At 46.4% G+C, this 27,885-nt stretch overlaps 9 protein-coding genes across 9 annotated transcripts; 5 read left to right on the forward strand and 4 right to left on the reverse strand.

Annotated features, from left to right (window-relative positions):
- Positions 1–409: 409 nt before the first annotated feature.
- Positions 410–1,602, forward strand: I302_107805 (uncharacterized protein; the record flags this gene model as incomplete). The annotated part of the gene is made up of 2 exons (XM_019193066.1): positions 410–1,082; positions 1,235–1,602. The coding sequence occupies 2 exons, from the start codon at positions 410–412 to the stop codon at positions 1,600–1,602; spliced, it is 1,041 nt and encodes a 346-aa protein (XP_019044543.1).
- Positions 1,603–2,234: 632 nt separating this feature from the next.
- Positions 2,235–4,985, reverse strand: I302_107806 (uncharacterized protein; the record flags this gene model as incomplete). The annotated part of the gene is made up of 1 exon (XM_019193065.1): positions 2,235–4,985. One exon carries the CDS (start codon positions 4,983–4,985, stop codon positions 2,235–2,237), a length of 2,751 nt encoding a protein of 916 aa, XP_019044542.1.
- Positions 4,986–7,998: 3,013 nt separating this feature from the next.
- On the reverse strand, positions 7,999–9,610 carry I302_107807 (uncharacterized protein; the record flags this gene model as incomplete). The annotated part of the gene is made up of 8 exons (XM_065870543.1): positions 7,999–8,046; positions 8,292–8,512; positions 8,611–8,698; positions 8,767–8,844; positions 8,908–8,920; positions 9,029–9,177; positions 9,244–9,344; positions 9,460–9,610. 8 exons carry the CDS (start codon positions 9,608–9,610, stop codon positions 7,999–8,001), a joined length of 849 nt encoding a protein of 282 aa, XP_065726615.1.
- Positions 9,611–10,022: 412 nt separating this feature from the next.
- I302_107808 (uncharacterized protein) lies at positions 10,023–13,294 on the forward strand (the record flags this gene model as incomplete). The annotated part of the gene is made up of 16 exons (XM_019193063.2): positions 10,023–10,121; positions 10,188–10,283; positions 10,403–10,606; positions 10,670–10,688; positions 10,763–10,788; positions 10,899–11,078; positions 11,177–11,547; positions 11,715–11,792; positions 11,865–11,880; positions 11,932–11,958; positions 12,030–12,331; positions 12,448–12,531; positions 12,726–12,964; positions 13,026–13,073; positions 13,137–13,156; positions 13,238–13,294. 16 exons carry the CDS (start codon positions 10,023–10,025, stop codon positions 13,292–13,294), a joined length of 1,866 nt encoding a protein of 621 aa, XP_019044540.2.
- An 809-nt stretch (positions 13,295–14,103) lies between these two features.
- Positions 14,104–19,221, forward strand: I302_107809 (uncharacterized protein; the record flags this gene model as incomplete). The annotated part of the gene is made up of 22 exons (XM_019193062.1): positions 14,104–14,161; positions 14,263–14,383; positions 14,590–14,654; positions 14,719–14,780; positions 14,849–14,980; positions 15,057–15,169; positions 15,242–15,336; positions 15,417–15,631; positions 15,709–16,038; positions 16,099–16,559; positions 16,662–16,758; positions 16,818–16,888; positions 16,948–17,109; positions 17,164–17,265; positions 17,328–17,431; positions 17,487–17,605; positions 17,677–17,968; positions 18,124–18,238; positions 18,310–18,471; positions 18,526–18,592; positions 18,681–18,951; positions 19,085–19,221. 22 exons carry the CDS (start codon positions 14,104–14,106, stop codon positions 19,219–19,221), a joined length of 3,351 nt encoding a protein of 1,116 aa, XP_019044539.1.
- A 361-nt stretch (positions 19,222–19,582) lies between these two features.
- I302_107810 (uncharacterized protein) lies at positions 19,583–21,014 on the reverse strand (the record flags this gene model as incomplete). Its single annotated transcript, XM_019193061.1, has 6 exons — positions 19,583–19,780; positions 19,912–20,040; positions 20,110–20,181; positions 20,287–20,406; positions 20,503–20,605; positions 20,689–21,014. The coding sequence occupies 6 exons, from the start codon at positions 21,012–21,014 to the stop codon at positions 19,583–19,585; spliced, it is 948 nt and encodes a 315-aa protein (XP_019044538.1).
- Positions 21,015–21,351: 337 nt separating this feature from the next.
- I302_107811 (uncharacterized protein) lies at positions 21,352–23,399 on the forward strand (the record flags this gene model as incomplete). Its single annotated transcript, XM_019193060.1, has 7 exons — positions 21,352–21,456; positions 21,518–21,688; positions 21,757–22,464; positions 22,526–22,580; positions 22,687–22,983; positions 23,084–23,166; positions 23,232–23,399. The coding sequence occupies 7 exons, from the start codon at positions 21,352–21,354 to the stop codon at positions 23,397–23,399; spliced, it is 1,587 nt and encodes a 528-aa protein (XP_019044537.1).
- A 453-nt stretch (positions 23,400–23,852) lies between these two features.
- I302_107812 (uncharacterized protein) lies at positions 23,853–24,631 on the forward strand (the record flags this gene model as incomplete). Its single annotated transcript, XM_019193059.1, has 3 exons — positions 23,853–24,081; positions 24,169–24,443; positions 24,527–24,631. 3 exons carry the CDS (start codon positions 23,853–23,855, stop codon positions 24,629–24,631), a joined length of 609 nt encoding a protein of 202 aa, XP_019044536.1.
- Positions 24,632–25,042: 411 nt separating this feature from the next.
- I302_107813 (acetoacetate-CoA ligase) lies at positions 25,043–27,854 on the reverse strand (the record flags this gene model as incomplete). Its single annotated transcript, XM_065870544.1, has 10 exons — positions 25,043–25,176; positions 25,245–25,296; positions 25,362–25,454; positions 25,584–25,803; positions 25,880–25,892; positions 25,961–26,139; positions 26,230–26,317; positions 26,402–26,709; positions 26,807–26,901; positions 26,961–27,854. The coding sequence occupies 10 exons, from the start codon at positions 27,852–27,854 to the stop codon at positions 25,043–25,045; spliced, it is 2,076 nt and encodes a 691-aa protein (XP_065726616.1).
- Between the last annotated feature and the right edge of the window lie 31 nt (positions 27,855–27,885).

Raw genomic sequence — 27,885 nt, forward strand, 5'->3', positions numbered from 1 at the left:
TGTGGTTAATCAAGTAAATGGCAATAATGCAAAGCTTGTGTGTTTGGTACAAATGTAGGTGTGCAAAGTTGCAAGCATTTGTATGATAAGTCGGTGTGCATCGTAATCAGATGTTCCTTTACGAAGGTCATCCAAGTGACCTGATGCACAATGTACAAGACAAGACGTCTTCAACACGCGATGAAATTGACACATGACACTGGTACTTGAAATGGAAACCAGCTGCTGTCCGATAAGATAACCGGGAATTTCATCTCATTTCAATTTGCCATCTTCCTCAGACACCAAGATCATCTTATTCGCACACCTTAACCTTACCATACCATACCATATCATCTGTCCTCCTTTCCCTACCCTCTGTCAATCTACCACCCCAACACATGCCCCCACCCAGTCCCACGACCGGACTATGACCGAATCGTCCCCTCAAGAACTCCACCTCCTCTACGTCCTCCTCGACTCGAACCTCCCCACCGGCGGCTTCGTCAGCTCTTCAGGCCTAGAATCATACGCCAAACACGGTTTCCTATCACCCATCCCACCGTCTTATACCTCCCTCTCTTCCTCTTCCACCTTGGAAGGTACCAGGGTGGAAAAACGGAGTGTCAGTGAGGGGATCGTAGAGTTTGCCAGAGCCGAGGTGAGGAATTATAGTGCGACGAGTTGTGGGTTTGTGGTTGATGCGTGGAGGATCGTTGAACGGGCTTTGACTAGGCTCGCGACGGGAAGTGAGGTAGATGGAGAGGATGAGATAGAAGATATAGTACATGATATAATACGTCTAGATAAATACAACGAGGCGACCCTACTCTCTCACGTAGCTCGACGATCATCAAAAGCCCAAGGAGTGGCTATGTTAACGCTCTATTCGAGAGGTCTATCACATCCTGCTGGAATATCATCGCCTCGGAATACTCCGGATCAGAGCGAAGACGAGGAAGGGACAGAAGGGACTCAGAGGAGAGAAGAGGTAGCTAAGAAGATCATCGATGCCTACAAAAAGAAGATAAGAGGGAACAGGTCTCCAGGTCACTTGGGGGTATGTTGGGGCGTTATGACTGCTTGTCTGGGATTATCACTGGGTGAGTGGAAGCGCTTCTTTCTTATTATACTATAATAGACATATCTCGTCCCTCTCTTATGGGTGAACCTCCTCCCGCCTTTTCGCTTCCGTTTCTATCTCTATGATTCTTCCCTATTGTCATATAGATTAAACGAGCTGATACCCACCCAGACCGCTCAATCCACCTCCATCTATTCCTCCATGCCCGATCCCTCCTCTCCTCGGCGGTCCGTCTCAACCTGATCGGACCGTATGCCTCGAGTCAGCTGCTCCTGCATCCTTTCAAGGGTATTATAGAAGATCAAGTGGATCATCTGCGCAGGGAGGGATATCTAGATCTGGATCGTGATCATACAACCTCGGATCGGCATAGCGAGGAAGCTAGAAAGCCTCGTGGGAAGAAGGAAGAGGAAGAAGAAGATTTCTGGTCATGGGCCGATGATACCCACCACCATCAAGGACCAATGACCACCTGGCCTTTGGGGGAGATCTTAACCAGCCGACACGACCTGCAACATTCTCGGATATTCAACTCGTAGATATAGAATCTGGAAATGGACGCACACCTGGTTTGACGTCGTGATGGATCGCTGGTCAGCTCCGTAACTCCTCAACAAAGGAGATAAGGGCTGGGAGCATGACTACGGAAGGGATACGATTGTTCGATGGGTGTAAGGTGGAATAGGACATAGTCAGAACGGCATACCCTCCTCCCCAGTAGATCGTCCGGCAGGTTATTATCCAGGAAAGACCTTAGACCATGAATATGTGCATATTTCACATGGAGTACCAGTGTCCATATACGTATGTATGTATGCATATACTCATCACACTGTCCGACTACACGAACCGAACCGACCTGAAATCTATCGTGAGAAGTAAACGAGTGAACGAGTTACCATGAACAGGATATGCAAAGTGAGACAGACAGGACATGTAACAGAGAGATAATCATGTATGGATGCTAGTATCAACAAAGTAGTGAATGATGTATATGAAAGATGCTATGAATTGAAAATGAAATGAAATCTTCGTCGTTTTGGAATCGGATTGTCCATTAAAATGATGAAGAGAAAAAACACAAACACATCTACGAAATGTCCGAAAGTGAATGAATGATATTATAAGCTACAAGCGAGGTGAGGAAACACATAACATGATGAAAAAAACACTAAGCCATCCTTGGTCTACCTGAACCTGATTGGGCCACGTTCATACCGTATTGAGGGAACATCCCGTACATCGAACCTCTCTGTCCGTTCATGTTCATACCCATTTGAGCATGAGGATGAGAGTATCCCCTCTGAGGAGGCAAGACCATCTGATGATGTTGATGTACAAAGTGTTGTTGTTGGTGAGGGTTCGAGTGAAACGACGTAGTAGAGTTTGACTTTTGTTCGTAAAATGATGAAAACCTCTTACGTTCACCTTGACTAACTACGTTTCCCGACGATCTAGCTCGAGTGGTTTCAGGTCGGGGAGCCTGGAGATGGGAGTGAGAGTGGATTCTTCTTCTATCCATATTTGCCGTAGGTACAGCCGGTGCCAGGTGATATTTCCCTTGCCCTTGAGAGGTCATCATACCCAACGAAGCTGAAGAATTCCTCTTATGTTTCGAGCTCGAAGAGTTATTGGACTGTAAAGTATCCTTCAAATCCAACATCGATGATCGCCTCCTCGCCTCCTTCTCTTGTATCCTATCTCTATCTGCCTGCCTCTCCATATATCCCGCCTCGTTCTTCGCTCGCAACTCCCTAGCTTTTGCAACGGTATTGAGCGCTTCCTGAGCCTGGAGCTGTTTCCACGTTACTTCAGCTTCCATAGACATCGAGACTCTCTTCAAAGCCTTTTTGTCGGCCGGCTGGGAGAGCGATCGAATATGCGTGGAGGTAGGTCGAGCTTGAGTGGTGGGAGGATGGGCCATACGGGGTTGAGATTGTGATTGAAACGATTGGGATCGTCGTTTGGCGACCACAGCCAAAGGTTCATCATCATCTTCACTTTCCTCTTCTTCGTCTTCCGAGGATGATTCCGAAGATTGTTCATCCGCTTGAGAATGTCGTCCTTTAGGTTTGAACGACGAGAGGGGTCTTTCTTTCTTTGGTGACGAAGCAGGGGAAGTGGCATTAGCAGTGAGAGTCTTCAGAGCCATCATGGGATCCTGCACCGTTACCAATTCAGGTGACTTCAATACCTCCAATTTCTCTTCATCTGATTTCTCCAATCCTTCAAAAGCTTTCATCGCGTCGACAAATTCGGCAGGTAAGTTTGGGTTCTCCGTCGACCCTCTAGGGAAAGTGGGCCAAGATAAAGTGGAAGGTTCGTATATCTCCGACAAACCAAGGATGTAAGGCGAGAAATCTAAATCCCATACTCCGTATCCTGGTCGAGCCATTGAGATGGGCGAGAAAGTATTATCAGGATAAAACACCATATTTCGTTCTTCGTATGGTGGTCGGTTGATAAAGTCCAGAGCACCTTTAGGGCGAGGTACGATTGATTTCTTGGAGTTCTTTCTAACTTTTAGTATACCATCCGGTTGTTCCCCTTTATCGAGCTTGATCATCACTTTGCTAATCGCAATGTTCAACCATAAACCACCTTGAGCAGGGGTCAGATCTCCTTCCAGACCTTTATGCGAGTTGACACTCATCGGGAAAACTCGTTGGTCGGATCGAATGGAGAACGCTACTTCGTCAGGAAGCTTGGAGTTCTGCCTTCGAAGTGAAAGTGCGAGTGGATGGGGAGAAGGTGAACGAAGTTGAGTGAGTTTTCGCATAGATACTCGTCGTAGTTGTTCAGATGCCCATGTATGTTGTCGAGCAAGCTGTTCAGAAGGAGGGAGGAGAGGCGTGGCACCGCGAGGGGGAGTGACGATCGCTGGTGAAGGGGTGAGAGTGACTTTGGGTATCGCAGAAGGCAGATCGACAGTACTGGAGTTGGGCGTAGATTCGGCAGATAAATCGGAAAGAGGTGTAGTCGATCCAGAGTTATCTGAGTCTTTGGCCGATAATTTACCATTCTTCTTACCTCCGAGCCATCCTCTCCAACTCTTCCCTTTGTTCTTCTTGTCTCCGGCTTCTTGTAGGGCATTAGCCAACTTGGAGCCTGTTATAGCCACATCGAGGGAGACACCCTCACCAGGGGTCTTGACTCCTTCAGAACTGCTTGTCGAGCTCGCAGAGCTGATAGTGCTGTAGTTGGAGTTGGATCGGGAAGTCATCGGCGTGGAAGGGTCTAGCAGGTCAGAGGACGAGGACGACTTCTCAACAGCAAGCGATGCAGGAAGTTCAGGTAGAGCAGGGACAGGCGGTATGGAGGGATTGATTTCGGTAACACCAAAGACAGATTTACGAGCCTTGGTGAAAGCTCGCTTGAGGGATTTCTTGGATTTGGGAGTTTTAGGTGTCATCGGTTCTTCCTCCTCCAGTGCCGGTATGATAGTCTCTTCATCATCAACAGCAAGTACAGTTTTAGTTGGTACACTATTACTCCTTCGCCTCTGTAAAGTCACAGGTTTGTCGTCGATTTCATCCTCCTCTCCACTACTGACGGGTGGTTGAGAGAGTGGCGAGGGTTTCTTGATCATACTTAGCGATCTCTGTTTCCTCACACTCCTAGCTCTGGGTAATGTAGATCTTTGTTGACCTTCTGCGCTTGCTGATCTCTGCGGGTCAACTGTACCATTTGCCGCTTTGGGGTCGGGCATGGGATCGACGTAGTTCCATAACGAGTCATCGGGATGTAAAAGGAAAGCGTTCAGTCCGTATGGATCTCGATTACGACCGCCTGGGAAAGCTGGGAAGGGAGAATAACCATTTTGGTCGAGGATGGGCACGGATCGAGGGACATCGGGGACGTAGAGTGAGGTAGGACGGGGGAAAGCGGAGAGACCTCGAGGAGCTTCTACTTCGGCGGACATTTTGTCTTCGTGTATCTATTGTGTAGGGGGAAAGAACCAATCAGTCAATGATCGGATGGAGGTGGTATCGAGTCGAACAAGTAAGAAATAAACTCACTTGAACTGCTTATGTCTGTACCGGCCAGATTGAGAGGAAGAAGAGAGAAGAGAAAAGATGGTTCAATCCCTTCTGCAATCTTACAAGCTCTTTTCTTTGATTATGCGTCAAAGCAGGGAGCGGAAACGCAATCTCGTTACTATCGGGCGATGCACAGTTACACTCTGTGTGCGGGGTAAGAGTGTCAAAGGAAGGAAAACGTCTTAACCGAAGGTAGGCAGTGTTTCGGGTGATTTGTTAGATATAAGGGGTTATACGGTGATCAAGTTGACTATTATGAGATGAATGGAAAGGATCAGCTAGTGTTGATAGATATATAATGGAGAGGATCGACGGGGTGAAGAATAGTTTACATGTGTGGTTAGTGCTCCACAGGGGAATCAAGGAGGGATGAGGTGGCGCAGATGTAGATAGAAAGGGGGTTATGTGTATGTGTATGTGTATGTGAAAGGAATCATAACAACACTGAAAAAAGAAAGGAGACAAGGCGGCAGAGGATGATTGTAGATGATGTGATGATGTTGAGATGCCAAGAATGATCAAAGGAATAGAACGTGAACCACTCACTCAGAGGCTCGTTATAGAGCACCGATATCCTTTTTTGATTTGATCCTACTCTACTTGTTAGACAGCCATACCGATCAACTTGTAGATAACGAGGCAGAGTATCGATCCAATTCCTTTTGACTGAAGGAGTTTGTTGGAATCAGGTGATATGGGTAGCAAGTATATCAGAGAAGAGTGAAGTATTGCACCTTGAGTATAAGGTATGGGGGGGGGAGATACGGCGAATGAGATTGGGAGAGGCGATGAGATGGGATGATCGATCTAAGGGAAAGGGGACAATCAGAATCCGATTAGCCTTCTTTCATTCTGGTCCTCATTGCCCAACTGTAATGTACACAACCATAGCATATCATCTCATTGAATAAAGAGTAGGTAGGGTAGGATCATGATAGTGAGAGTAGGCTATGAGAGACACGACATGAGACATTCACGAATGATCATATAGGACGTCACTGCTGAGACAATTGTCTGAAGTAGGGGGGCAAGGGTGGGAAGATTTACTTTATGACTGGAGGCTGAAAGATTCCAGTTTGCAGGTTGAAGGTGGGTCGATACTCAAGCGAGATGGATTATAGGTACGGGGGTGATGGCTTTGAATTGAAGAACTCATTGATCAACTCACCTCAACTTGAACCTTTCAATTTTCACTTCTTGACCACGTTCTTACTTTACCACCGAGATGGAATAAGGACTGTGCGTAGTGAGAGTGGAAGTGAAAGTGATTCCAGCGATGATGTATCGATTGTCCTTTCCCAACTTCCCTCTGATGTTCTCAACCTATCCTATCTTATCCGATCCGTAGAACCCACTTGCCAAGCCCTACTCTATCTTGTATCTATGAGATAGTGAAGTAACAGACGAGTACGATCACCGTTGATGTCGTAAATATTCAAAAGTAAAGTAAATACTAGTAGTACCCGTCGGTCGATAAAAGTGGAGGTCGGAAGGTGGAAGGCTGTACAGGTTTTAGTTTTTATTTTGGTTTTTCGTTGATGACGAGTTGGGTAGTGCGTTGTCGCTGGGAAGGTAATGTGACCAAGTGAAAATAAGATAGTATTTAGAAGTCTTATCTATGACGATTATAATATACGGACTGAGTAAATGAATGACTAGTAATGTGATCAGGTGTGGGATGCAATGTCGTTTTGCGTAGCTTGATAAGGGACCGAGGACTAGTCAACCGAATGACCGATAGCGTAGATGGAACCGAATTATATTATCAGGTAGATAGGAATGCACAAAGCACGAATTTATGACGAATCGAGAAGAAGAACAATTATAACAAGGACGAATGATAGTGATGGTTGATGAAATGTGAAGCCAAAGTGTTGTGTAGTTGAGGGTTGTACCAGGGTAAGACGGTAGGGAAGGAACGTTTCGAGGTGAATTGAGGTGAATGTGCGATCAATGCGTCGAGTTGGGATTATACTCTCTTCGGTAGCTTTGACAGTGGACTTGGATATGAATATGAATCCAAGATGAAGAGTAACCAGTATATGAACCAACATCAACGTTCGCTCATATGCATCTACTCTACGCAGAATGATAACATCAACAACAATAATCCATAATAGTAAATTTCTCTAGTTCTCACTCTACCTAATCCTCATTCTGTGTGTGCCTTATCAATCAGATGTCGTAATTCTCGGAATACGGGAACGCTAACACTACTGTTCAGCGGAATGACGTATTCTTGTGCAGTCTCCGTCTCCCTCTTTCCTCTTCTGATGCGTTGATGAAGAAAACATGTGATTACGGCAATGTCGTGGATTTCTTCCTGAATCCCTTTGCTTGCCTCTTTAGTCTTCGATCCGGTTCACTGGAATGGGCATCAACCTCAGCATGCTATGGTGTAGCAGGAGAGGAAGATCAATATAGTAATCACTAATTACGTTCACAACGTACAGCTCATGCACTCACTGATCTACAGTATATAGAAGGTGCAGTTGCCGGGGGCCATAACCGTGTACGAGGGATGAAAGGCAAAACGAAACGTTCAAAACTCCTTAAAAATGCCATACATGCCATGCCATACCGCATCTTCCGGACATACATTCTCCGAACGAAGCACTTGCTTGGCTAGCTTTAACCCTCGAACCTGAAACTGAAACTGGAATTGGAAACTGCGAGATGATCGAAAGAAGATGCTACTAAGATATTCGTGATGAAGCGAAAATGCATTTTTTGTAATGTTATCTATGTACATGACTACAACGTTATCACGTCTTGTATTTTTATTTGATGCAATGCAGTTGATGCTTTCTATGGTGGATGCAGTTGATGCAATATGTTGAAATATGGTGTGATATGATAAGGAACCGGTGGACATCTACTCTACTATTTCTTGATCTAGTGAGAATAATCATACTTCTCGTAGAAGGTGACACGATCTTTGGTCTGTGATGTCATTAAAACATTGAAACGCCGAGGTCAGCATGAAATGATGGTAGTCAACGACAAGAAGGAGTGAGGGTCAACACGACACAGAGATGTGTTCCTGGAGGAACCACCATCCGCAAGACGACGAAAAGGAGGTACGGTTCGAGAACATCATAAGGCATGTGGACTCGTACGATACCCTCATTCGCATCATTGACGCAGCTCGTCTAGTCACATCCCCCTCCTCGACAGAAAACACTCACATCGGTCTTAGGACCCCTCACTCTCCCCTTCTCTTTCTCTTTGACTCTCCTCAACTCCCTATCTTCCCTCAACCAGCCCAAAGCGAGATTGAACAGGTCCAACTCCGACTCAGGAACATTGGCTGGTGGCCAGCTTACGATTCCTCGTGGAGTAGATCCAAGTTGCATGTGGCAGATCTTGGTGGGGAATTTACGGAGACCGTCGAAGATGTGGGTTGCGTCTGTATCAGAATGTTAGCGAAATCTACACTCCGATCGTAATGACAAAGATGAGATGGAAGGGAGTATTGGAGGAACGAGTGGGAGAAGGTATACGTGCAGACTATAGTCGCTCCTCGGTTTTCTGACTCGGATACCAAGAAATCGATCAGATCTGCTCGGACCAACACGTCCAAGTCTACTGTAACCTAATCATACATGATTGACAACGTCAGTATAAACACACCACAAATGTTGAAGAGCATATCACACCCACCTCATCTAACAGCAGAACATCCCATTCGCCCATCAAGCCCATACAGAGCTGTACTCTCCTTCTCTCACCGTCTGAGATCTATTCGTCATAAAGCAGATTAGTCAGCTATTCCCCCGAAGAATGGTGGCGGATATAGCTAACCTGATGCATGTGCCTATTTCAATCATCAACGATTTTAGCCTCTCGTACATTCCTTAAGATGAATCCAGATCCTAGTGGGTGGAAATGCGATATGAAAGAGCGAACGCGGACGTAGACGTACCAATCCAAATCCACATCCAAAATCTTCAACAACCTATCCCTCCTCTCCTTATGTCTATACCCACCCACACTGTCCAGAAAGTGTGAAACGACAATATCAGATCGGACGACCGGGTTGGTCGACCATTCTGTTCCAAGGTATACTACGCCCTGTACCATCAAAGAGACTCGATCAGCTCTACAATGACATCGTGTGTCGAGGAGGAAAAGACATACACCTGGGGGGTTCATAAATACATCTTGACCTAGGATCTTGCAGCTTCGAGTTTTAGTCAGACGTTTTCCAGCTAGGATACGGAGTAGGGTTGATTTACCGGCTACGTCGTGTCAGTATCAGTTAGCGTATCGCTCGTAAACAGTTTGCAGGATGCGCAATTCGGGCCATCAGGGAGATACCTTCGGACTGAAGAGAGAAGAGATGGGACTACATACCCCCATTAGCTCCCAATAACAAACACCTATCACCCCTCTTCAAATCCAGATTAACATCTTTAAGTACCGGATCATCTCCCTCTACCCATGAGTAAGTGAGGTTCTGACAATCTAGTGCCAAGAGCTCGTCGTTGGAGTTGGTGATTGTCATGCTGCCTTGGTTTTGTTCAATTTAGTCTTGTGCTTGCTGGTCTGTCATCTGCTGGTATAGATGTATATATACATTGTGTCCGCTACATTCCGCATTCCGATGTTGATATGTTCTCTTGCACCAGTATTCGTCATCGCTGATCCTAATCGTATGATCCGATCTATTATGCGGAGATCGCCGATCTCTTCTTTTTTCTTCCTTTCCATCGGATCATAATCGTGATCTGACACGTGAACTTCACTCCGCGTCACCACTTTGATTGCCTGGGGGCAGAGATGCAATACTGTAATGGCTACTGCGGGGTTGGTCATCTCTGTATCAGCAACTCACATCAGACATGTTGAGATAACAACTCAGCCTTCAGGTTCCTACTTCCCCCTCGCTCAGACAAAGCCATCAAATATCCCTTGGAATGGCTGATATACGCCAACGCCCCGTGCAAGGGGAGAAAGAGCAGGTCAAACTGCCCTTGCCTAAAGGAAGTAAAGCTAAGAGGCTGGACAAGAAGGATGTGAGTCAGCCACTTGACAAATGGTAGCCTACATTCCGAGCTGATCTAACCTGTGGTGTATGATAGATCGATAAGAAAGTTGGGCAGATCCAGAATCTCAACCTACTGAGATTCCTTCTTTCCCTAGCTGGATTGGGGGCGGTAATATGGTTTGGGTACAAGGTGATTCACCATTTCTCTATTCCTTTCCATGCCGCCTTGGTGCTTGCTACCTTTCTACTCTATATATAACGGTGTGGACTCGGTTTATGTCAGATCAGCTGACAGTTCTGATGGTGTAGACATTATATCCCCTCCTGTCTACTTCGCCAGATATCGACAACGTCCAAACCGATATTCCAGTATCAGGTTCAAGCTCAGGCTCACGTTCCAAATTCGGTAAGAAGAGCCAACAGCTCTTCTCGTCTGAGCAGTCATCCCCTATGGGAGGGATAAAGTTGAAAGCGGACGTGCAGAAGAAGAAGGCGATTAAGGATGCTTTTATCGTATGTCCCGTTGTGCTTTGTTTCTAGGCGAGGGATAAATGCTGATGGTATGTTGGGGGGTAGTGGAGTTGGAATGCTTATGGTATGTCTACATCCACATATCCTGCTACATTTTGCGGCTGGGAACAAGCTGATCAGTTAAATTCGTATTTCTAGAGAAACACGCTTGGGGGTCCGACGAGGTGAGTTGCATTACTGCATTTCTCATTGACAGCATTACCAGTGATCAGGAATCTCGTAACAATGATTTGTGTATACAAGAGGATACTGATATCATCGGTATCTCGAATAGTTCTCACCGCTCTCGCAGTCCGGATCAAACCTTACCTCAGCAGGTGGTATTGGGTACACCATCGTGGATTCCCTGGATGCGTTGTTGGTGCTAGATCTGATGCCCGAGTATGAACGAGCGAGGGATTGGTGCAAGAACGAGCTGAGCTTTGAAAAGGATGCGGTATTCAATACTTTCGAGGTGAGTCGTTCTCGTCCTGAACAGAAACCAAAGTCGGCATTAACATATTTACCTACCCCATCTATCCTGGCCTATATTTATATGATACCAAACTACAGACGACAATCCGTATCCTCGGCGGTCTCCTCTCAGCGCACTACCTCACATCCGTCCACACATCCCCGTCTATCCAATCCGACGCACCCCTCTTCCTAGACCTAGCTGTCGATCTCGGTGAAAGACTTCTCGGCGCATTCTCCAGTCCCTCAGGTCTTCCCTGGTCAGGTATCAATCTCGCCACTCGAAGTGGCATCCCGGATAGAGATAATCAGGGAGTTGCCTCCCTCGCCGAGGCGGCAAGTCTGCAATTGGAATTGAAGTATTTGAGTCATTTGACGGGCGATTATGTGTATTGGAAGAAGGCTGAGAAGGTCACGGAGATAATTAGGGGGGAGGCGGTACATGATGGGATTGCGCCGATTTTCATCAGGTGAGTGAGCATCGTTTGGGTCATTGGAGAGATGAAGCAGAGGAAGTAGCGTGGATCATGTAAGATGTGTTCTAGATGGACCAGGACCAGGACCAGGACCAGGACCAAGGATAGTGGATAGCAGAGTATACTGGTCGACATGGTTGTGCTAATACTGCATGTCGTAGCCCCATGAACGGCCAATTCGTAGCGTCCGAGATCAGGCTGGGATCAAGAGGTGATTCGTACTATGAATACTTGCTCAAGTGAGTTCTTGTTCACCGAGGTCACTGTGGAGTCTTTGTATACTGACGAACTTTCCACCTTGACTTGGATAGACAATGGCTCCAGACAGTGAGTCAGCTTACACTTCTGCATTTTGGTTCATGGCTGATATCCCACTAGGACCGCGAAGAACCAGTCTACCGAGACGTAAGCTTCGATCTTCACTTCACTTTTTGAACTCGAGCGAATGAGCTGACCTAATCTTTGTGCGTTCGTAGATGTACGACGAAGCCATGGGAGGCATCAAGAAACACCTAATTGGCCAAACCAAAAAATCCGGTCTGATTTTCACTCAAGAGCTTCATCCAGCCCGACACCCACGAGACCAATCTCAAACTTGGCAGGTGGTCCCCAAGCAGGATCATCTGGTGTGTTTCTTGGGAGGGTCGTTCTTACTGGGTATCACTGAGGGAGGTAAGAGGGAAGTGGATTGGAAGAATCTTGATGAGGTTCAGGAGGAAGATTTCGTTGTGGGGAAGGGGATTGTGGAGAGTTGTATGAAGACTCATGAGACTGCTACGTGAGTTGTGTCTTTCGGTGTCCCCTTATACATACGCTACTTCATGTATGTGTGGGGAGGAAGAAATACGTGTGAGAGGTCTGAGGGGTATACGTGCTAACGCTCTGGATCAATAGCGGTCTTGCCCCCGAAATTGCAATGTTCGTTCAGTGGAGCGATGAGCGAGCTGCGGATGAGGATTGGTATATCAAGCCTAACCAGTAAGTGTGATTGCACATGCTTTTTTCACCTTAACGTTAGGACATGCTTGTCTCCTCGGTAAGACGACAAGGCTCGTTTTTCCGTCTGGCAGTTCCTTATCATCTAGTCCTATAAGCGACATTCTCCAACCCCCACTCTGGAATACCCCTCCCCCACCTTGCCCCACTCAGTGCTAATGACTTCGCAATCATAGCAACGGCGTCCTGATTGACGGACGTAACATCCTCCGGCCCGAAACTGTCGAATCATTGTTCTTAGCGTACCGAGCGACAGGCGACGAACAATACCGACAATGGGGCTGGGAGGTGTTCCAGGCATTTGAGAAATGGTGTAAAGTCCCTTCAGGGGGGTATGCGGGTATAGAAGATGTACAGACTGTTCCGCCTAGGCAGTTGGATAGGATGGAAACTTTCTGGTTGGCTGAGACTTTGAGTAAGTGACGTTCCCCCATCCATGTGTGGAGAGATGAGCTGATGAATTGTAATTGTGGTAGAATACCTGTTTTTGCTATTTGATGATTCCGATCATATACCCTTGAACAGTGAGTCGTAATTCTCCAAGCCTGGCAGTTGAGTGTTGCTGATGTCATTGGATGTCTTCGTAGAACACATCTTCAACACTGAGGTAAGTTGTCTTTCGTTGACATATAGCGTCATGTCTTTTTGTGAGACTGACTACCTTGGCTGACATGTGATGCTTATCTAGGCACACATCTTACCAGTCTTCAAGCCAGAGTACATCTCGCCTTTTGCTACCTCCTAGTCATAGGAGAACCACGTCGACACCTGACTGAACAGCATCGTACAGTAGCGTCATCGTTTGGTTCTTACTTTCCCACACCCATCCGCGCATGGATATACAAACACATACCACACATACATACAAACATGCATACATGAGCCCTGGGAATGGGATTAGCAATACTTTACTAATTTATTGATTCCGGCGGATGAGAGTGGATGATGGCCCTGAACGTGTGCGGTATTGGTCAGTCTTATGGTTTTTGATGGTAAGATGTGTAATGTGTTCCCACGATATGGTGCAGTGCGGGTATCGAGTAAAATTCTGCACGTTGTTGTAAGTGTCAGTGAGCAGTGAGTGATAGCCCTGTTGATAGCGACGATGATGGTCCTGCCCCAAGCGGATCAGAGCCCCTTTGGCAGCAACAAGTCCCCACTTGGACCTCCTCAGGTATAAGCTCATTTGTAATGCTCTTGTTACCTGAAATAAGGAAGAAGGGAGTTGCCACTGACATCATGAACCTACAACCAGCACTGAATGCAGGAATATGAGTGATTACCCTGAGAACAGGTAACCTGCCCCGGGTGTATACCCATTATACGTAATATCTTATTGTACCAGGTCCAGATGCCAGAACCCAGATCGATTGGGTTTGTATGCCACGCTGGTTTCAACTTAGAGAGTAAAGAGTGAAAGAGATATTTCAATTCAAATTCATTCATTCATCTTACCTTTACTCTGTTCTCATCCTCCTTTTTACCTTCTCTCGTCCATCTATATACCCTTCCGTGTTCTCTTCACATCTAGCACCCCAGAAGAGACGATACACCATGGCGTCCTCGGCTAAGAAATTGCAATCCAAGATATTCGGTCAAGCTGCAGGAGGGGGTGAGTAGTAGTAGTTCCGTCAGATCTCCAGTAGACCCATCGTGTTGGTCAAGAGAAAGTGCGCAGAGAGTACATGCTTATTCTGGTGCGATTGCTCATAGACCAATCACCCTCCGATACCCCTGGTTCAGGTGCTGCTACTCCCACTTCGGGCGAGCAGCTCAAAATTAATATACCTGCTCCGGCGCATGCTCAACCGGGTGAAAAGAGGGAGAAAGAGAAGTGAGTGGTGATTTGGTTTATCTTTCTCTTCTATCTGTCAGATATTTCTACGGCGGGTCATTCAAGGGATACCAAACTACCCATGAGAATGAGGTGGCAGAGGCAGAGGCAGAACCGGTTGTAAAGCAAAAGACGCTAGTGTTAGAAAGAGGAAACGTTGTCCGTCTTTTCGACTTGAGCTAAACAGTATATTTCAATTGACTTAGCCTCCCTAAGAGACCTTCGTTAGCTGATAAAGATGCACCCCCGGCACCCGAACTTGCTGGATCTCGTACGTCCCCACCTCTCTCTGTAATTTGAGCTGGTAAGGCTGATCGATGGTACGCTGTCGATAGCCCACCCAAGAGATGGAGGTAGCGATACTGATACTCCAGGAACGATCGGACAAGAACAAAAGGTTTGTTCTCCCTTATCCTTCTGTTTGAAGTGCACAGGGCTGATCGAGTTGTATGTGCCGATCGATAGTCATTGAGAGAACGATTACAAAGATCCCTTGGACCTCGATACCGATCTGTCGAAGAGTACAGGCTCGACCAGTCTGATAGATACGAGGTTCACTGGAAGAGATGGGGTCCCTATGTATCTGAAAGACAATGGGTATGTTTGTCCAGTTCTCCATCGTTCACAGTCTGGTGATGAGGACTTTAGCTGATAAATCCGGTACTACGTGTAGGGTACCGTAAGAGAGGATTACTCTGCCAATGGAGATGCGTGGAACTCTTTCCCCTTTGAGATGGCTAAGAGTAGAGCTTATAGATGGGGTGAAGATGGTATGGCTGGAATTTCGTATGTTCGATTCCTCTCCCACGAGTTGAGAATCATGACCTTGACTGATAGCTGATGCGAACGGTAAAACAGCGACAACCACCAGAGATTATGCTTCACCCTTGCTCTGTGGAACGGTAAAGACCCTATCCTCAAGGAAAGGTTGTACGGTCTTAACGGTAATCAAGGTTAGTAGCTCATCCATCATCACATGTCCCCTCTCCTCCCCCTGCCTACGGAAAGCTAACGGTGTGTAATCGATTTGTAGGAAACCACGGAGAAGATGTCAAAGAAATATATTACTACCTTGATTCCACTCCCACCCACTCTTACATGAAATACTTGTACAAATACCCTCAAGCTGAATTCCCTTACGAGCAGCTCAAGGAGGAGAGCAGGAACAGAAGTAGGGAAGTCACCGAATTCGAACTGATGGATACCGATGTGTTCGATGAGGATAAATATTGGGATGTCTTTGTCGAGGTGAGCTCATCCCTTCCCTCTTACTCTTTGAAACTCCTGAGGAAATAGCTGATTGATACAACTGAATAAAATCGTAGTATGCCAAAGATGAGGAATTTGCCGATGCCTTATCAATCCGAATTACTGCATACAACCGAGGACCTGATCCAGCAGACTTGCACATCGTACCCCAACTATTCTTCAGAAACACTTGGTCTTGGCCTAAGGAGTTGCCCAAGAACATGCCAAACGTAAAACAAGAAGCTGAAGGTGTAATCTACGCCTCGGAAGAATCCCTTGGTAATACCAGATTGTACTGTACTCCTTCCCCTGCTCCTGCTGCTCCTGCTAAAGGAGGGGTAGTACTGGTTGATGGACCCAGTATCGTTCCTGAGTTAATGTTTACTGAGAACGAAACCAACTTCGAGGTAAGGTTTCTCATAATCTTCTCACTGAAGGGGCATAAGCTTACAGGATAATGGTTGTAGCGATTGTACAACGGTAAAAACCGAACACCCTACGTCAAAGATGCTTTCCACGATCACATCATTCCATCTCATCGACCCGCTGAACCCGAAACCAACGGCGACAAAGAGAAATCACCAGAGGAGACTGACGGAGATGCCGAAGAGATCATCAGCCCCCCACCCAGACCTACTACCCCCCAGGGTGCTAGGCAGTTCGTCAACCCCGATAAGACAGGTACGAAGGCTGGTGCGCACTACGAGTTCAAGGATGTCCCCGGTAAAGGTGGATGCGTGGTGGTGAGATTGAAGATGACCCCTTATTCACCTGATGAGGACCCTTCGATTTTGGACGAGGAGTTGTTTGACGATAATATCGAGGAAAGACGAGTTGACGCGGATGAGTTCTACGGAGCGATCTCCAGAGGATCTATCAGTGAGGATTTGAGGAATATTATGAGACAGGCTTTGAGTGGTATGCTCTGGTACGTTCCCCCTTGTTCTTCATTCCAAGGCTTATCCTTGGTAAAGGAGATTCTTGGTAAAGGAGATTGATGCTGAGCTGGGTTTGATAATCTCGACAATAGGACTAAACAATACTACCAATATATCCAAAAGGAATGGATGGACGGTGATCCTGGTCAACCACCTCCTCCTCCTGAGAGGAAATGGGTCAGAAATAGGGTGAGTCAGCTTTCGAAGGCATTCCGACCGTCATTTAGCTGATGGAGTATCATGATTAGGAATGGAAACATATGTATATCAATGATATTCTCTCCATGCCGGACAAGTGGGAATACCCATGGTTCGCCACGTAAGTTGAGCTACCTTCTGCGTTACCCTCAGAATCGATGAGCTGACCAATCACTTCAGTTGGGATACCGCTTTCCATTGTATCCCTCTTGCGATGGTCGACCCATCTTTCGCCAAGAAACAACTCGATCTGATGACTCGAGAATGGTACATGAAGCCTGATGGTGCTTTACCAGCTTACGAGTGGAACTTCAGTGATGTCAATCCACCAGTACACGCTTGGTAAGCTGACTCCCTGGTCCAGGCCTGAGTGTTCTTAACTGACTTTACGGCTAGGTCCACTTTCCGAGTCTTCAAGATTGAGCGAAAGATGTTTGGTCGAGAGGATTTGGACTTCTTGGAGAGAGTGTTCCAAAAGTTGCTCTTGAACTTCACTTGGTATGTGACCTTTCAGCTTCTTCTTTCGTGACCCTGTTAGCTGATTAGTGTGTATACTACAGGTGGGTCAACCGAAAAGATGCAGATGGAAACAATGTCTTCGAAGGTGGTTTCTTGGGTTTGGACAATATCGGTCCATTCAACCGATCTGAACCATTACCTACTGGTGAGCTTACATCTTAATGTAGCTTTGACGTTAGCTGACAGAGTGATTGTGATAGGTGGTACACTACGACAAGCTGATGGTACAGCCTGGATGGCCTTCTTCTGCTTGAACATGTTATCCATCGCTTTGGAGTTGGCTAAACATAATCCAACTTACGAAGATATCGCATCTAAGGTATGTCAGCTGTCCAATACTATCACGTGAAGGATAGGCAAAGCTGATTTCTTTTTTTTTTTGTCATTCAGTTCTTTGAGCACTTCCTGTTCATCTCAGACGCCATGACATTCGTCGGATCAAACGACGAACAGCTTTCCCTATGGAACGAGCAAGATGGGTTCTACTATGATGCCATCCAATGGGGGTATGGTCACTCGCAGCAATTGCCCGTAAGATCTATGGTTGGATTGATGCCTTTGTATGCTACTTTGGTACTTGAACCTCAAGTTATCAAGAGGTTCCCTGGGTTCAAGAAGAGGATGGATTGGTTCATTGAGAATAGGCCGGATATTTCGACGAGGAATATCGCTAATATCAGGGGTGAGCTTGCTATTACATCCTTCCCCCGTCCCCTCCTGTCCCCTCACCCTCCGCCCCTTGTCCTGTTCATATCCCGCTTTACCCACTTGTCACTTTGAACCTGTCTACTCGGCATGAAATGGACTTCAGCTGAACACTCTGTGTGTGGCGAACAGAGAAAGGAAGAGGTGACAGACGATTACTTGCCATCGCCTCGAAAGAACGACTCGTCCGAATCTTGGAGAAGATGTTGGATGAGAAAGAATTCTTATCTGAATATGGTGTTAGATCGTAAGTGACCCTTTATATCATCACTGTGTTACTGATGAAGGAACCTGATCACTGATCTGTATAATATGTAGGATGTCATTACACCACCACGAGAACCCTTTCTCTATGAATGTCAATGGCGAAGAGTTTGGTGTAGGATACTGGCCTGGTGATTCCAGATCTGGGATGTTTGGTGGTAACTCCAACTGGAGAGGCCCTATCTGGTTTGCTGTGAACTTCTTGCTCATCGAGAGGTCAGTCGCACCATAAACTAGATCGTCGACGTTCACTAACGATTCGTATTGTAGTTTACAACGATTCCACCAATACTACGGTGATACCTTGACTGTAGAATGTCCAACGGGAAGTGGGGATGTAAGTGTTTCCCATTTCCTCTTCCTCTTCAGCTGCCACATCAGGAAAGACTTGGACGCAGCTGATATATCTTCTTTCATGACAATAGTACATGTCCCTAGCAGGATGTGCCGAAGAGATTCAACATCGACTCATTCACATTTTCAGCCGAGACGAGCATGGTCGAAGAGCCGTCAATGGAGGTAATCCGAAATTGAACCGAGATCCAAACTTCAGAGATTACGTCCATTTCTATGAGTTCTTCAATGGGAATGACGGAAGGGGTTTGGGTGCGTCGCATCAGACTGGTTGGACTGGGTTGGTAGCTTGGAGTATTATGCAGACTGGGGAGTACTGTAGATTACCTAAGACGCCTAGGAGTGAGTTTGGTTTCGATTTCTCCCTCCCTCTCATATCTTCTAGTTTGTATGTCCTTGTGTCGCTTAGGTATACAACATTGGTCTGGATTATCGTGATATTGAGTGGGATGCTAATGCCTGACTCCCAACACAGCCCCAAGATCAGTCGCCAAGCATTACTTTGACGAACACCTCAACACACCCTCAGAGTACAACGCAGAGGACGGTTCGCTCTACTCTGCTTACTCTACTCACTCTGATTTCGATAATCCCGAACCAGACGATCTGTAAGGGGCAAGCTGCTCTCGCGAGTTATCACACGAGAAAAAGGGGTTTGACGTCATTTTCTTTTCTTTCTTTTTGTCCTGTATCCCCATCCATATTATTCCTTGCATTGATTCAGCTATAAACATAAAAATACACAGTACAAAAAATATCCTATATACTTTGCATCTCCTATTCAATGGTTGTGTTAGCGTTTGTCTGTTGCTCAGTTTGCTCGTATAGATGTTTGTGAAAAGTGAAGAATGCAATCTGTCTGAATGCCCAATTCAACAGCATGTTGAGATTGCAAACCATCCCTGGCGGGGATGACAGAGCAGAGTACATGCTACATCTCCATGTGGCGGTACGAGTGGTGTACATTATATGACTATGACGAAGATACCTTTTCCTGCTGGACGGTTTCCTCCCCTTTGATCCTACCCAACAAAACCGCCGTGGCCCTCCTCAGAGCCTGAGCTTCTTCGGGGGTGGCTGATCCGCACCCTGCCCAACGGACTTTGAGATTCTGGTCTATGAGGTAGACGTACCCTAGTAACTTATTATCGATCCCCAGTGGGCCTGTGATCTGGACCGAGAATGATCAGTAATCAGCACTTGACCCGAAGTATACGGGGTATCTCCCTGATCATACATCAGAAGGAAGGTTGTTTTGATAGGGAAGGGAAATGAGGCAAGTTGAGATGAGAGCCAGCTCACATCCATAGATGACCATTCACCACTGGATATCATATAATTACCCCATCTGTCCTCTGGTATCGTCCGTTTAAGGGAGGAGATGAAGAATGATACGAGTAGGGATTTGAGCTTGTTCTCTTGGTGATTTATCTATGTGACACAGGTAGATATCAGCTCATGTGGAGGAGAGACGGTGAGAGGAAAGGGAAGGTGGCTAACCTGCACAAAGTTGAATTCTGGATGGCCAGCTATGTCCGATAAGACTGGTTGGGTGAATGATTGCTCGTGCTCCTATCATGCGATGAGATAGGAATTATTAGCTGCGTCGTTCTCATATAAAAGGATCCGCTTCGATGCCCGACATGGATAAACATTAAGCTGGAAACTTGAACTCACCTCGGATAACCTCGTTGCTATCACAGATACCAATGTAACTTTACCTTTGAGCAGGTCGGTCGTATGTGCTTCTTTACCTAGCAAGGACTTTCCCGATATATCTGGGAAATACAGTGCTTTCTGCGATTCACCATTGATTATCAGCTATACAATCCCCTCAAGGAGATGTACCTGCTTCTGGCGGGCCATAAGCTAAGAGAAAAGTATCCCACTCACATCCTCTCGTATCAGGACATTAGGAGCAATCCACAATTTCCCTCCTCCAACTCCCTTTGCTCGATTATAATCGTGGAAATAACCTTGAGTAGCTTCTTTTACTCTGTAATCCCCAATTTGTCCGTCAGCTATACCATGCTTCTGTCGTGGATGCGACGTGTCGAGCTGGCGTTGGAATACACTTACAAGGCCTTCCTCTTGGCTTTGTGCCTATCATCATCCAACAATTCCTTCTTCCTCTGCGACCACGTCTTATTGGCTGAGCTTGGGTGATTTATTACCCCCAGCGGACGAGGAAGGGGCGGTATAGGTTCCGAACCAGATTTGGCTTTACCTTTGATATCGCTTGCTTTAGGTGAGGCAGCTGGTCTTGACGCAGGAGCAGAGGTCGAGCCAGACGGTCCGGCTTTGGGAGCGAAGAGAGCTGATTTGGAGGAAGACGTCGAAGAGGAGGCGTATCGTACACTTGTGAGAGGGATTGTGAGGGCTCGTATGGGGATTCTGGGTGGCATCTTGGATACAATTTGGGCTTTCGAGTACGCTCAGCAATGGTTCGTGATGCTTCAGTGATCTGCTCGATGACTTTCCTCGATGTTCAACACTAGAATAGATACAACTTTCGGTGATTTCGGAACACCAACACCTGCGAATGAAAAAAGGTTGAGCATTCCTTCGGCAAGAGTGTGTATTTTGTCGGTGATCGCCGCTTTCTAGCTGGGTTTGGGTTTCAGTCAACTTACTCGTAAGCTTTAAATGATGAACAACGTCGGCAAAGTGTCTTTGACTTCAATACATCCGTAGAAAACAGCAGCAACCAGCGACCAGCGAGCAGATAGACACAGCAGCAAGATGATGAGGATACCCCGCCCTACCACATCGCTGGTATCGAGAATACCGGCAGTAAAACCTACCAGCTCGATATTGAGGAAAGGATATGCCTCGTCTTCGTCACATGTGAGCTAGCTTTTTCTGGATATTAAACATACTAGCTGACATTGCTGTGATATTCTGATAGACCCTCTCACCCGCATCTGTAGTCACTACCCTCCCTAACAAGATACGAGTAGCCACTGAAGCTGTTCCTGGGCATTTTCACGCTGTTGGTGTGTATGTAGATGCTGGAAGTAGGTTTGAAAGTCAACGGACAAGTGGGATATCGCATTTGCTAGATAGGTTGGCGTTCAAGGTGAGTTGACTTCCCCTTTGGGATGCTTTTACAAAGAACCGTACTGATCGTACTGCCTATGTGTGTAGAGCACAAACAAACACTCCGACGAAGAGATGACCCGTCTGATCGATTCCCTCGGATCTCAAGTAACCTGTTCCTCTTCGAGAGAAACCATAATGTATCAATCCACCGTCTTCCCCGAATCCCTCCCTCTAGCTTTGGAACTCATCTCATCGACCATAAGACACCCACTCTTATTACCCGAAGAGATACTTGCTCAGAAGGAAGCAGCCTCATACGAGATAAGGGAAATATGGAATAAACCCGAATTGATCCTTCCCGAAATTTTCCATACGATTGCATTCCAGAATAACACACTGGGAATGCCCCTCCTATGTCCGGAGAGTCAGCTACCAAGACTGGGCGAACAGGAAGTGAGGGGTTTCATGAGCGATTGGTATAGGCCTGAAAGGATTGTGGTAGCTGGTATAGGGATGCCTCATGAGGAGTTGGTTCAATTATCGCAGAGGTTTTTCGGTGATATCCCTGCTACCTCAACCTCGACTTCCACCTCTACTTCGTCGACGCTACATACATCAAGTCAACAGCAACAGCCGTTAGGAAGCAAATCATTTGCAACTGTTTCGAACGTCACTGCGCCATCGGATTACAATGATTTGGTGGATGCAAAGGCGGTATATACGGGTGGTGAATACTATATTGAGAAACCCGAGGATCAGCTGGTGCATCTACATATTGGATTTGAGGGGTTGGGTATACATGATCCTGATATTGTGAGTTGAAAAAATACCATGACGCTTCTCATCATGGCGGACAGCTGACATGTCGGTGAAGTACGCTTTGGCTACGTTGCAGACGTTGTTAGGAGGGGGTGGAAGTTTCTCAGCGGGTGAGTATGACTATCCTTCAACATTACATGCATCCCATCTCTCTATAATCTCTCATGTTCAAACGGGAGTCATTCGCTAATTCTCATACTCATATTGTGATGACAGGTGGCCCAGGAAAAGGAATGTACACTCGACTCTACACCAAAGTTTTAAATCAGCATTACTCCGTAGACTACTGTGCAGGCTTCCACCACTGTTATGCCGATTCCGGTCTGTTCGGCATAGCAGCATCCGTATACCCCCAATTCGCACCTAGGATAGTCGACGTGATGGCTGGTCAGCTACATGCGTTGACTGGACAGATGTTTGGTGGAATCGAGCAGAAGGAGTTCATGAGGGCTAAGAATATGTTGAAATCTACGTTGGTCATGGCGCTGGAAAGTAAATTGACTGCTGTTGAGGGTGAGTCGGAGTTTTCCACTCAAATCATCAGCATCAGATCTAGAGGAATGGGAGGAGAGAAGTGAGGGAAGCTGACATCCGATGATTTGGTGAATTGTAGACTTGGGTAGACAAGTCCAGATTCATGGACATAAAGTTCCTGTGGAGGAGATGTGCGCGAAGATTGATGAGTTGACATTAGAAGTGAGTCTGACAATTTTCACTTAAGCTGTACATGACTGACGGTATTTGGTGTTTCCCGGCTATAGGACCTGTGGAGAACGGCAAATAGAGTACTTAGACCTGCATCTTCATCATCAAGGTTGAATTATGGTCTGGGCTCTGGTAAAGCTACGATAGTAGCTCAGGGACCTAATTTGAAGGCTCTGGGGGATGTTAAGAGGACATTGAAGGATAGATGGGGGTTGGGATTGTAACCCGACGGATATGAAGGGACATCGCGAATTGGAGGATTGTTTAGCAGGATGATTTATGGGAACCATTTTCCCACAAGGCTCGGGTGGGGTGGTATCAGGATAGAGCATACTGCGATAGCTCGGAATGCAGGAAGTAGCGCTGGGTATCACTTGTATTATAGATATATACATATTGCATCTGAACATATGCACTTTTCACCGCAGAGTATAGCAGTTGAGAATTCCCAGTACACCACAACGATGTCTCATAATGATGTCATTTGTACTATGGTCGATCGTGAATGTGGAGGTAGTCCATCTGCATGTGAGGTGATGTCGATCTGGAAGACATAGGGTATATAAGAACCCAGATATCCAATATGTCTATTCCTCCTCCTGATGTATAACAGACATTCAAAATACGTTTACTTTCACTTCCTCGCCCCTGAGATATTCATACAGTCACATCAAACAATGTCCACCCAACAAGTCTCCGCCCAGTCCCTATCGAACCTCTCCAATGACCCATCTTTACTCTCCTACGACCCCTCCTTGATCCTTGAGAAAAGACATTTAGACCATGCGGCATTAGTATTAGATATATTCCAAGGTAAAGGGACGATGACGAAGATTGTGGAGGGTTTCGCGGAGGATAGCTGTTATGAGGATCCTGTGGCTTATGCCAAAAACAGGGAAGAAGTTGGTAAGTTGCAGTTTTGCAAAACCATCCACAAAAGCCTAACATGATATATATACCTTAGCTAATGGTTCATTCATTACGATCGTACAGCCGGTCAGTTACTACACATCCCAACAGTAACATCCTCAACCTCAACCCACAAATTCCACATAACCTCCCTAACCCGCAACACCCCAACCAAAACAGGAACAGGCCGGGAAGTCACTGCGGATCTCATAGAAGTCACATTCAACCATGATTTATCGTTTACAGTTGGACCGACGTATAATCTCGATACGGTCTTGCAGATCTATTCTACCGAGGGGGGGATTGTGAGATTGCAGGATCGTCCGGGCGATAGGATACCGGATAATGGGTTTGCGATGGTACGTCATTATTGGGAGCTATCCATTAGATCAACATTGACGTTGAGAGCACCGGCTAACACCCTCCTGGTCTGATGATATAGGCATTGAGAAAGCTCAATGGGATTGTAGCTCCGAAAGTTGCAGGGGTACCTAAGGATCAGAAGGAGGATGCCGAGTTGGCGATGAAGCAGAACAAACAGCTTTAGTCTGGTGTATGTACTGTAGTATATGGTTGAGACAGAATACTTTATGAAAGACTACTGTAACGATAGGAAATATGCAATGAATTGTGATCTATGACTCGACCTCTCGTCAACAATGTATGTGATGTACTACAGGATCATATCGTCCATCAAGGGGTAAGGCAACATGCTTGGATGGGACTTGTCTTTTGGGGGCTTTCTCCCCTCCGCTCGATTGTCATTGAATTGAATAGAATATTTGGAACAACACTGGTCTATTGGGGTGCGATTGAGAGCCCACCAGACTTGTAAGATATAGATTAATCAAGTCTTGCAGGAGTCGTACCGTCAATCGCAAATACATGATACACACATCGTACAAGTACAACATACAATATCCCTCATCGAACACATCCCGTCTACTGCTCTAACGGATCACCCATCCATCCCCTCCTCCTTCCTCATCTTATCTCCAAGCTTGACATACTCCTCCAAACAATGCGGGTTACGCAACGTAGAGGGATTTATACTGGATATGGATGCACCGTTAATAAGCTTCCTTATTGGTACTAGATACGATCAACGCATGTCAGCCAATCAGATCATCACAAAGTCGGTATCTCCCTAGCTGACTAACCTTCGACTCGTTTATTCGTTAGTGTCACTGGTATATCCGAAACCTGGATTATCTATAGACGCCAAGTCAGCACGACGACCACTACTTTCGGCTGAGGATTAGGTGTAGCTATCTCACCTTCGACGGCACATGCCTTGCACTTCTAGCTAATCGAATATCCGTTCTAATCTTCTTAACCAGACCTTCATCTAAAGTTCTATTCTCTTTCATCTATGATAGAATCACGACACAATTAGCCATCTTTTCACCTCCTCCCAACTTTGCCAAATGAGTCCGGAAGAAAACGTCTATCCTCTGATCTTCGCGCAATAATTGTGATTTTAATATACCCTTACTCACCTTGACGAACAACACGACCTTCTCATCAGCTCCGCCCTCAACCATCAGCCCAACCACCAGTGTTTCTTCTACACCCAACTCCGAATACTTGGGTCCCTCCAATACAGAGTAGATGTCTGTGGGACCAAATCGAATACCACCTGGATTGAGCACTCCGTCGGATCGACCTAGCATCAAGATACCACCCGAGTTGGAAGAGCGAGAAGGGGTGATTCGGACACTACGCAGTACACTGATCAGTACAACTAGCTTTAGAGCCATGAGATGCAAATGATCTTCGAGGCGGAATGACATACTAGTCTCCATGATCTACACTGCGTTGTCAGCTTGGTGTCGTCGGATGCTGCATATGGCGATGAGATCAAAGCTGAACTTACACCAAGTCCCCTTCTCGCCTTTGAAGTAACTTTCCTTGAACCTCTTTTTAGCTACTTCGACTTCCTCTTCTGAAAACCCGTATCCTTCAAGAGGCCAGAAACCAAGAGGCTCAATTGGGAACGCCTCATTGCAGATCAATTCTCCAGGTTGATTGGGTAGTCCATCTGTGTCGAGGGCGCTGAAGGTGGAACAAGCTATCAGTCTTCACTCGTCCTACCCGGAGGAAAGTTGTCTCTTCAGGTCAAATTGAGCAGGGTATGATACGTACAAACCCAACATCCTAGACTGGATTTCACCTCTATAAACGGGCAAACAGGTATTCCTGCCGGCAAAGACTGAACAAATGTCTGTTCCTCCTATTTGCGTGTACATGACATATACATCAGCTGTCTCCCAGTCCTGGTCATTCAGTTCCAAGAGGGAAAATCGAGGCAACATACCAGTGATACTCCCAACCATCACATCTTCTTTGACATCTCTGTATATCCAATCGAACAACCCACCAGGAAGGGGACTACCGGTACTTAGTATCTGTTTCAACGTTTTAAGCTCGTGGTGATCCTTGACGTTGGGGTAAGTTTTAGATATCACTTCCAGCCATTTGGCCGATGTTCCAAAGATCGTTATTCCATATTCGTCAATCATGTTGAAGAGGTACGCGGGGTCCTTCAAGGGGGATCCTTCGTATAGGATTATAGTGGCTCCTGTTGAAAGGGATGATATGAGGTATTGGACCATCATCCAGCCTCTATGATTTCAGACCATCAGAAATAGCTACAAGTCTGAGTGAGGAACTGAAGTCTGGTGATCTCCAGAATGAGTGAGAGTGGTGTAGGGAAGCTCACGGTGTAGTGTAGTAGAAGAATACGTCGCCTCGGCCTATATCCCCCGCTAGATGATGTTCCCGCAGCGAGTCCAGTAACATCCCTCCTTGGCGATGCTATTTCCATGACACCAGGTTAGCTAATGGTATCATCTTAGATCGAATAGCTAGCTTACGACGATAGCTTTCGGTTTACCAGTCGTACCAGAACTGAACAAAATCCAGATCGGATCGTTGAACCCTAACCTCTCAAATGTCGTTTCCCCCTCGGTATCGTCCAGCCATTCATCCCATCTTTCCACCTTCTCCTCCAACTCCTGAAGAGAAGGAACCAACCCTTCAGGTAAATGATCAATCACCACAATCTTCTCAGGCGGGGTCTTCAGTGATTCAAGTAGTTTCGGTAAGAGGGGTAATAACGGTCTGACCACCCCATTGTACACTACTCCGTTGGTTACGAATAGCAATCTAGGTTGTATCTGGTCCAGTCTCTCTTTAACCCCATCTACTCCGAAATCCGACGCAGCACTAGAGAAAATACATCCTATACTTGAAGTAGCCAGGACCAACACAACAGCTTCAAGGACATTACCTCCCCAGAAACCTATTCTGTCGCCCTTTCTCGCTCCTGCTCGTACTAACGACCTCTGTGCTTGACCAACCAAGATATTCAACTCCTTCTGGGTGATTCGCTTGGTTGGTGGGGTATAGGAAGAAGTAGATTCCGAAAGTTGAATTACAGCTATATCGTCTGGATAAGTGGAAGAATGCCGTAGCTGATTTTCAGCCCAGTTGAGCCTGCTATCCTCGAACCATGGTGGGTTATCCTCCGGAGATGCTTTCTCATTTACCACGTGATTACCTTTCTCTCCTATCACTTTTTCCCAATCCCATAAGGCGGACCAGAACTCTGCTCGGTGGGATATGGACCAGTTGTAGATGTCTTCGTAGGATGAGAGGGAGAGTGAGTGGGACGAGTTGAGGTGTTCTCGGAAGAGGGATGTTTGGGTTTGGGAAGGGTTGGAAGGAGTCCAGAGGAGGTCTTCTGAGTTTGGGTTGAGAGATGACATGGTGCGGGTGGTAAGAGCTTCAAAGAATGTT

The sequence above is a fragment of the Kwoniella bestiolae genome, chromosome 6 (assembly GCF_000512585.2).
Source record: "Kwoniella bestiolae CBS 10118 chromosome 6, complete sequence".
Classification (NCBI taxonomy): Eukaryota; Fungi; Basidiomycota; class Tremellomycetes; order Tremellales; family Cryptococcaceae; genus Kwoniella; species Kwoniella bestiolae.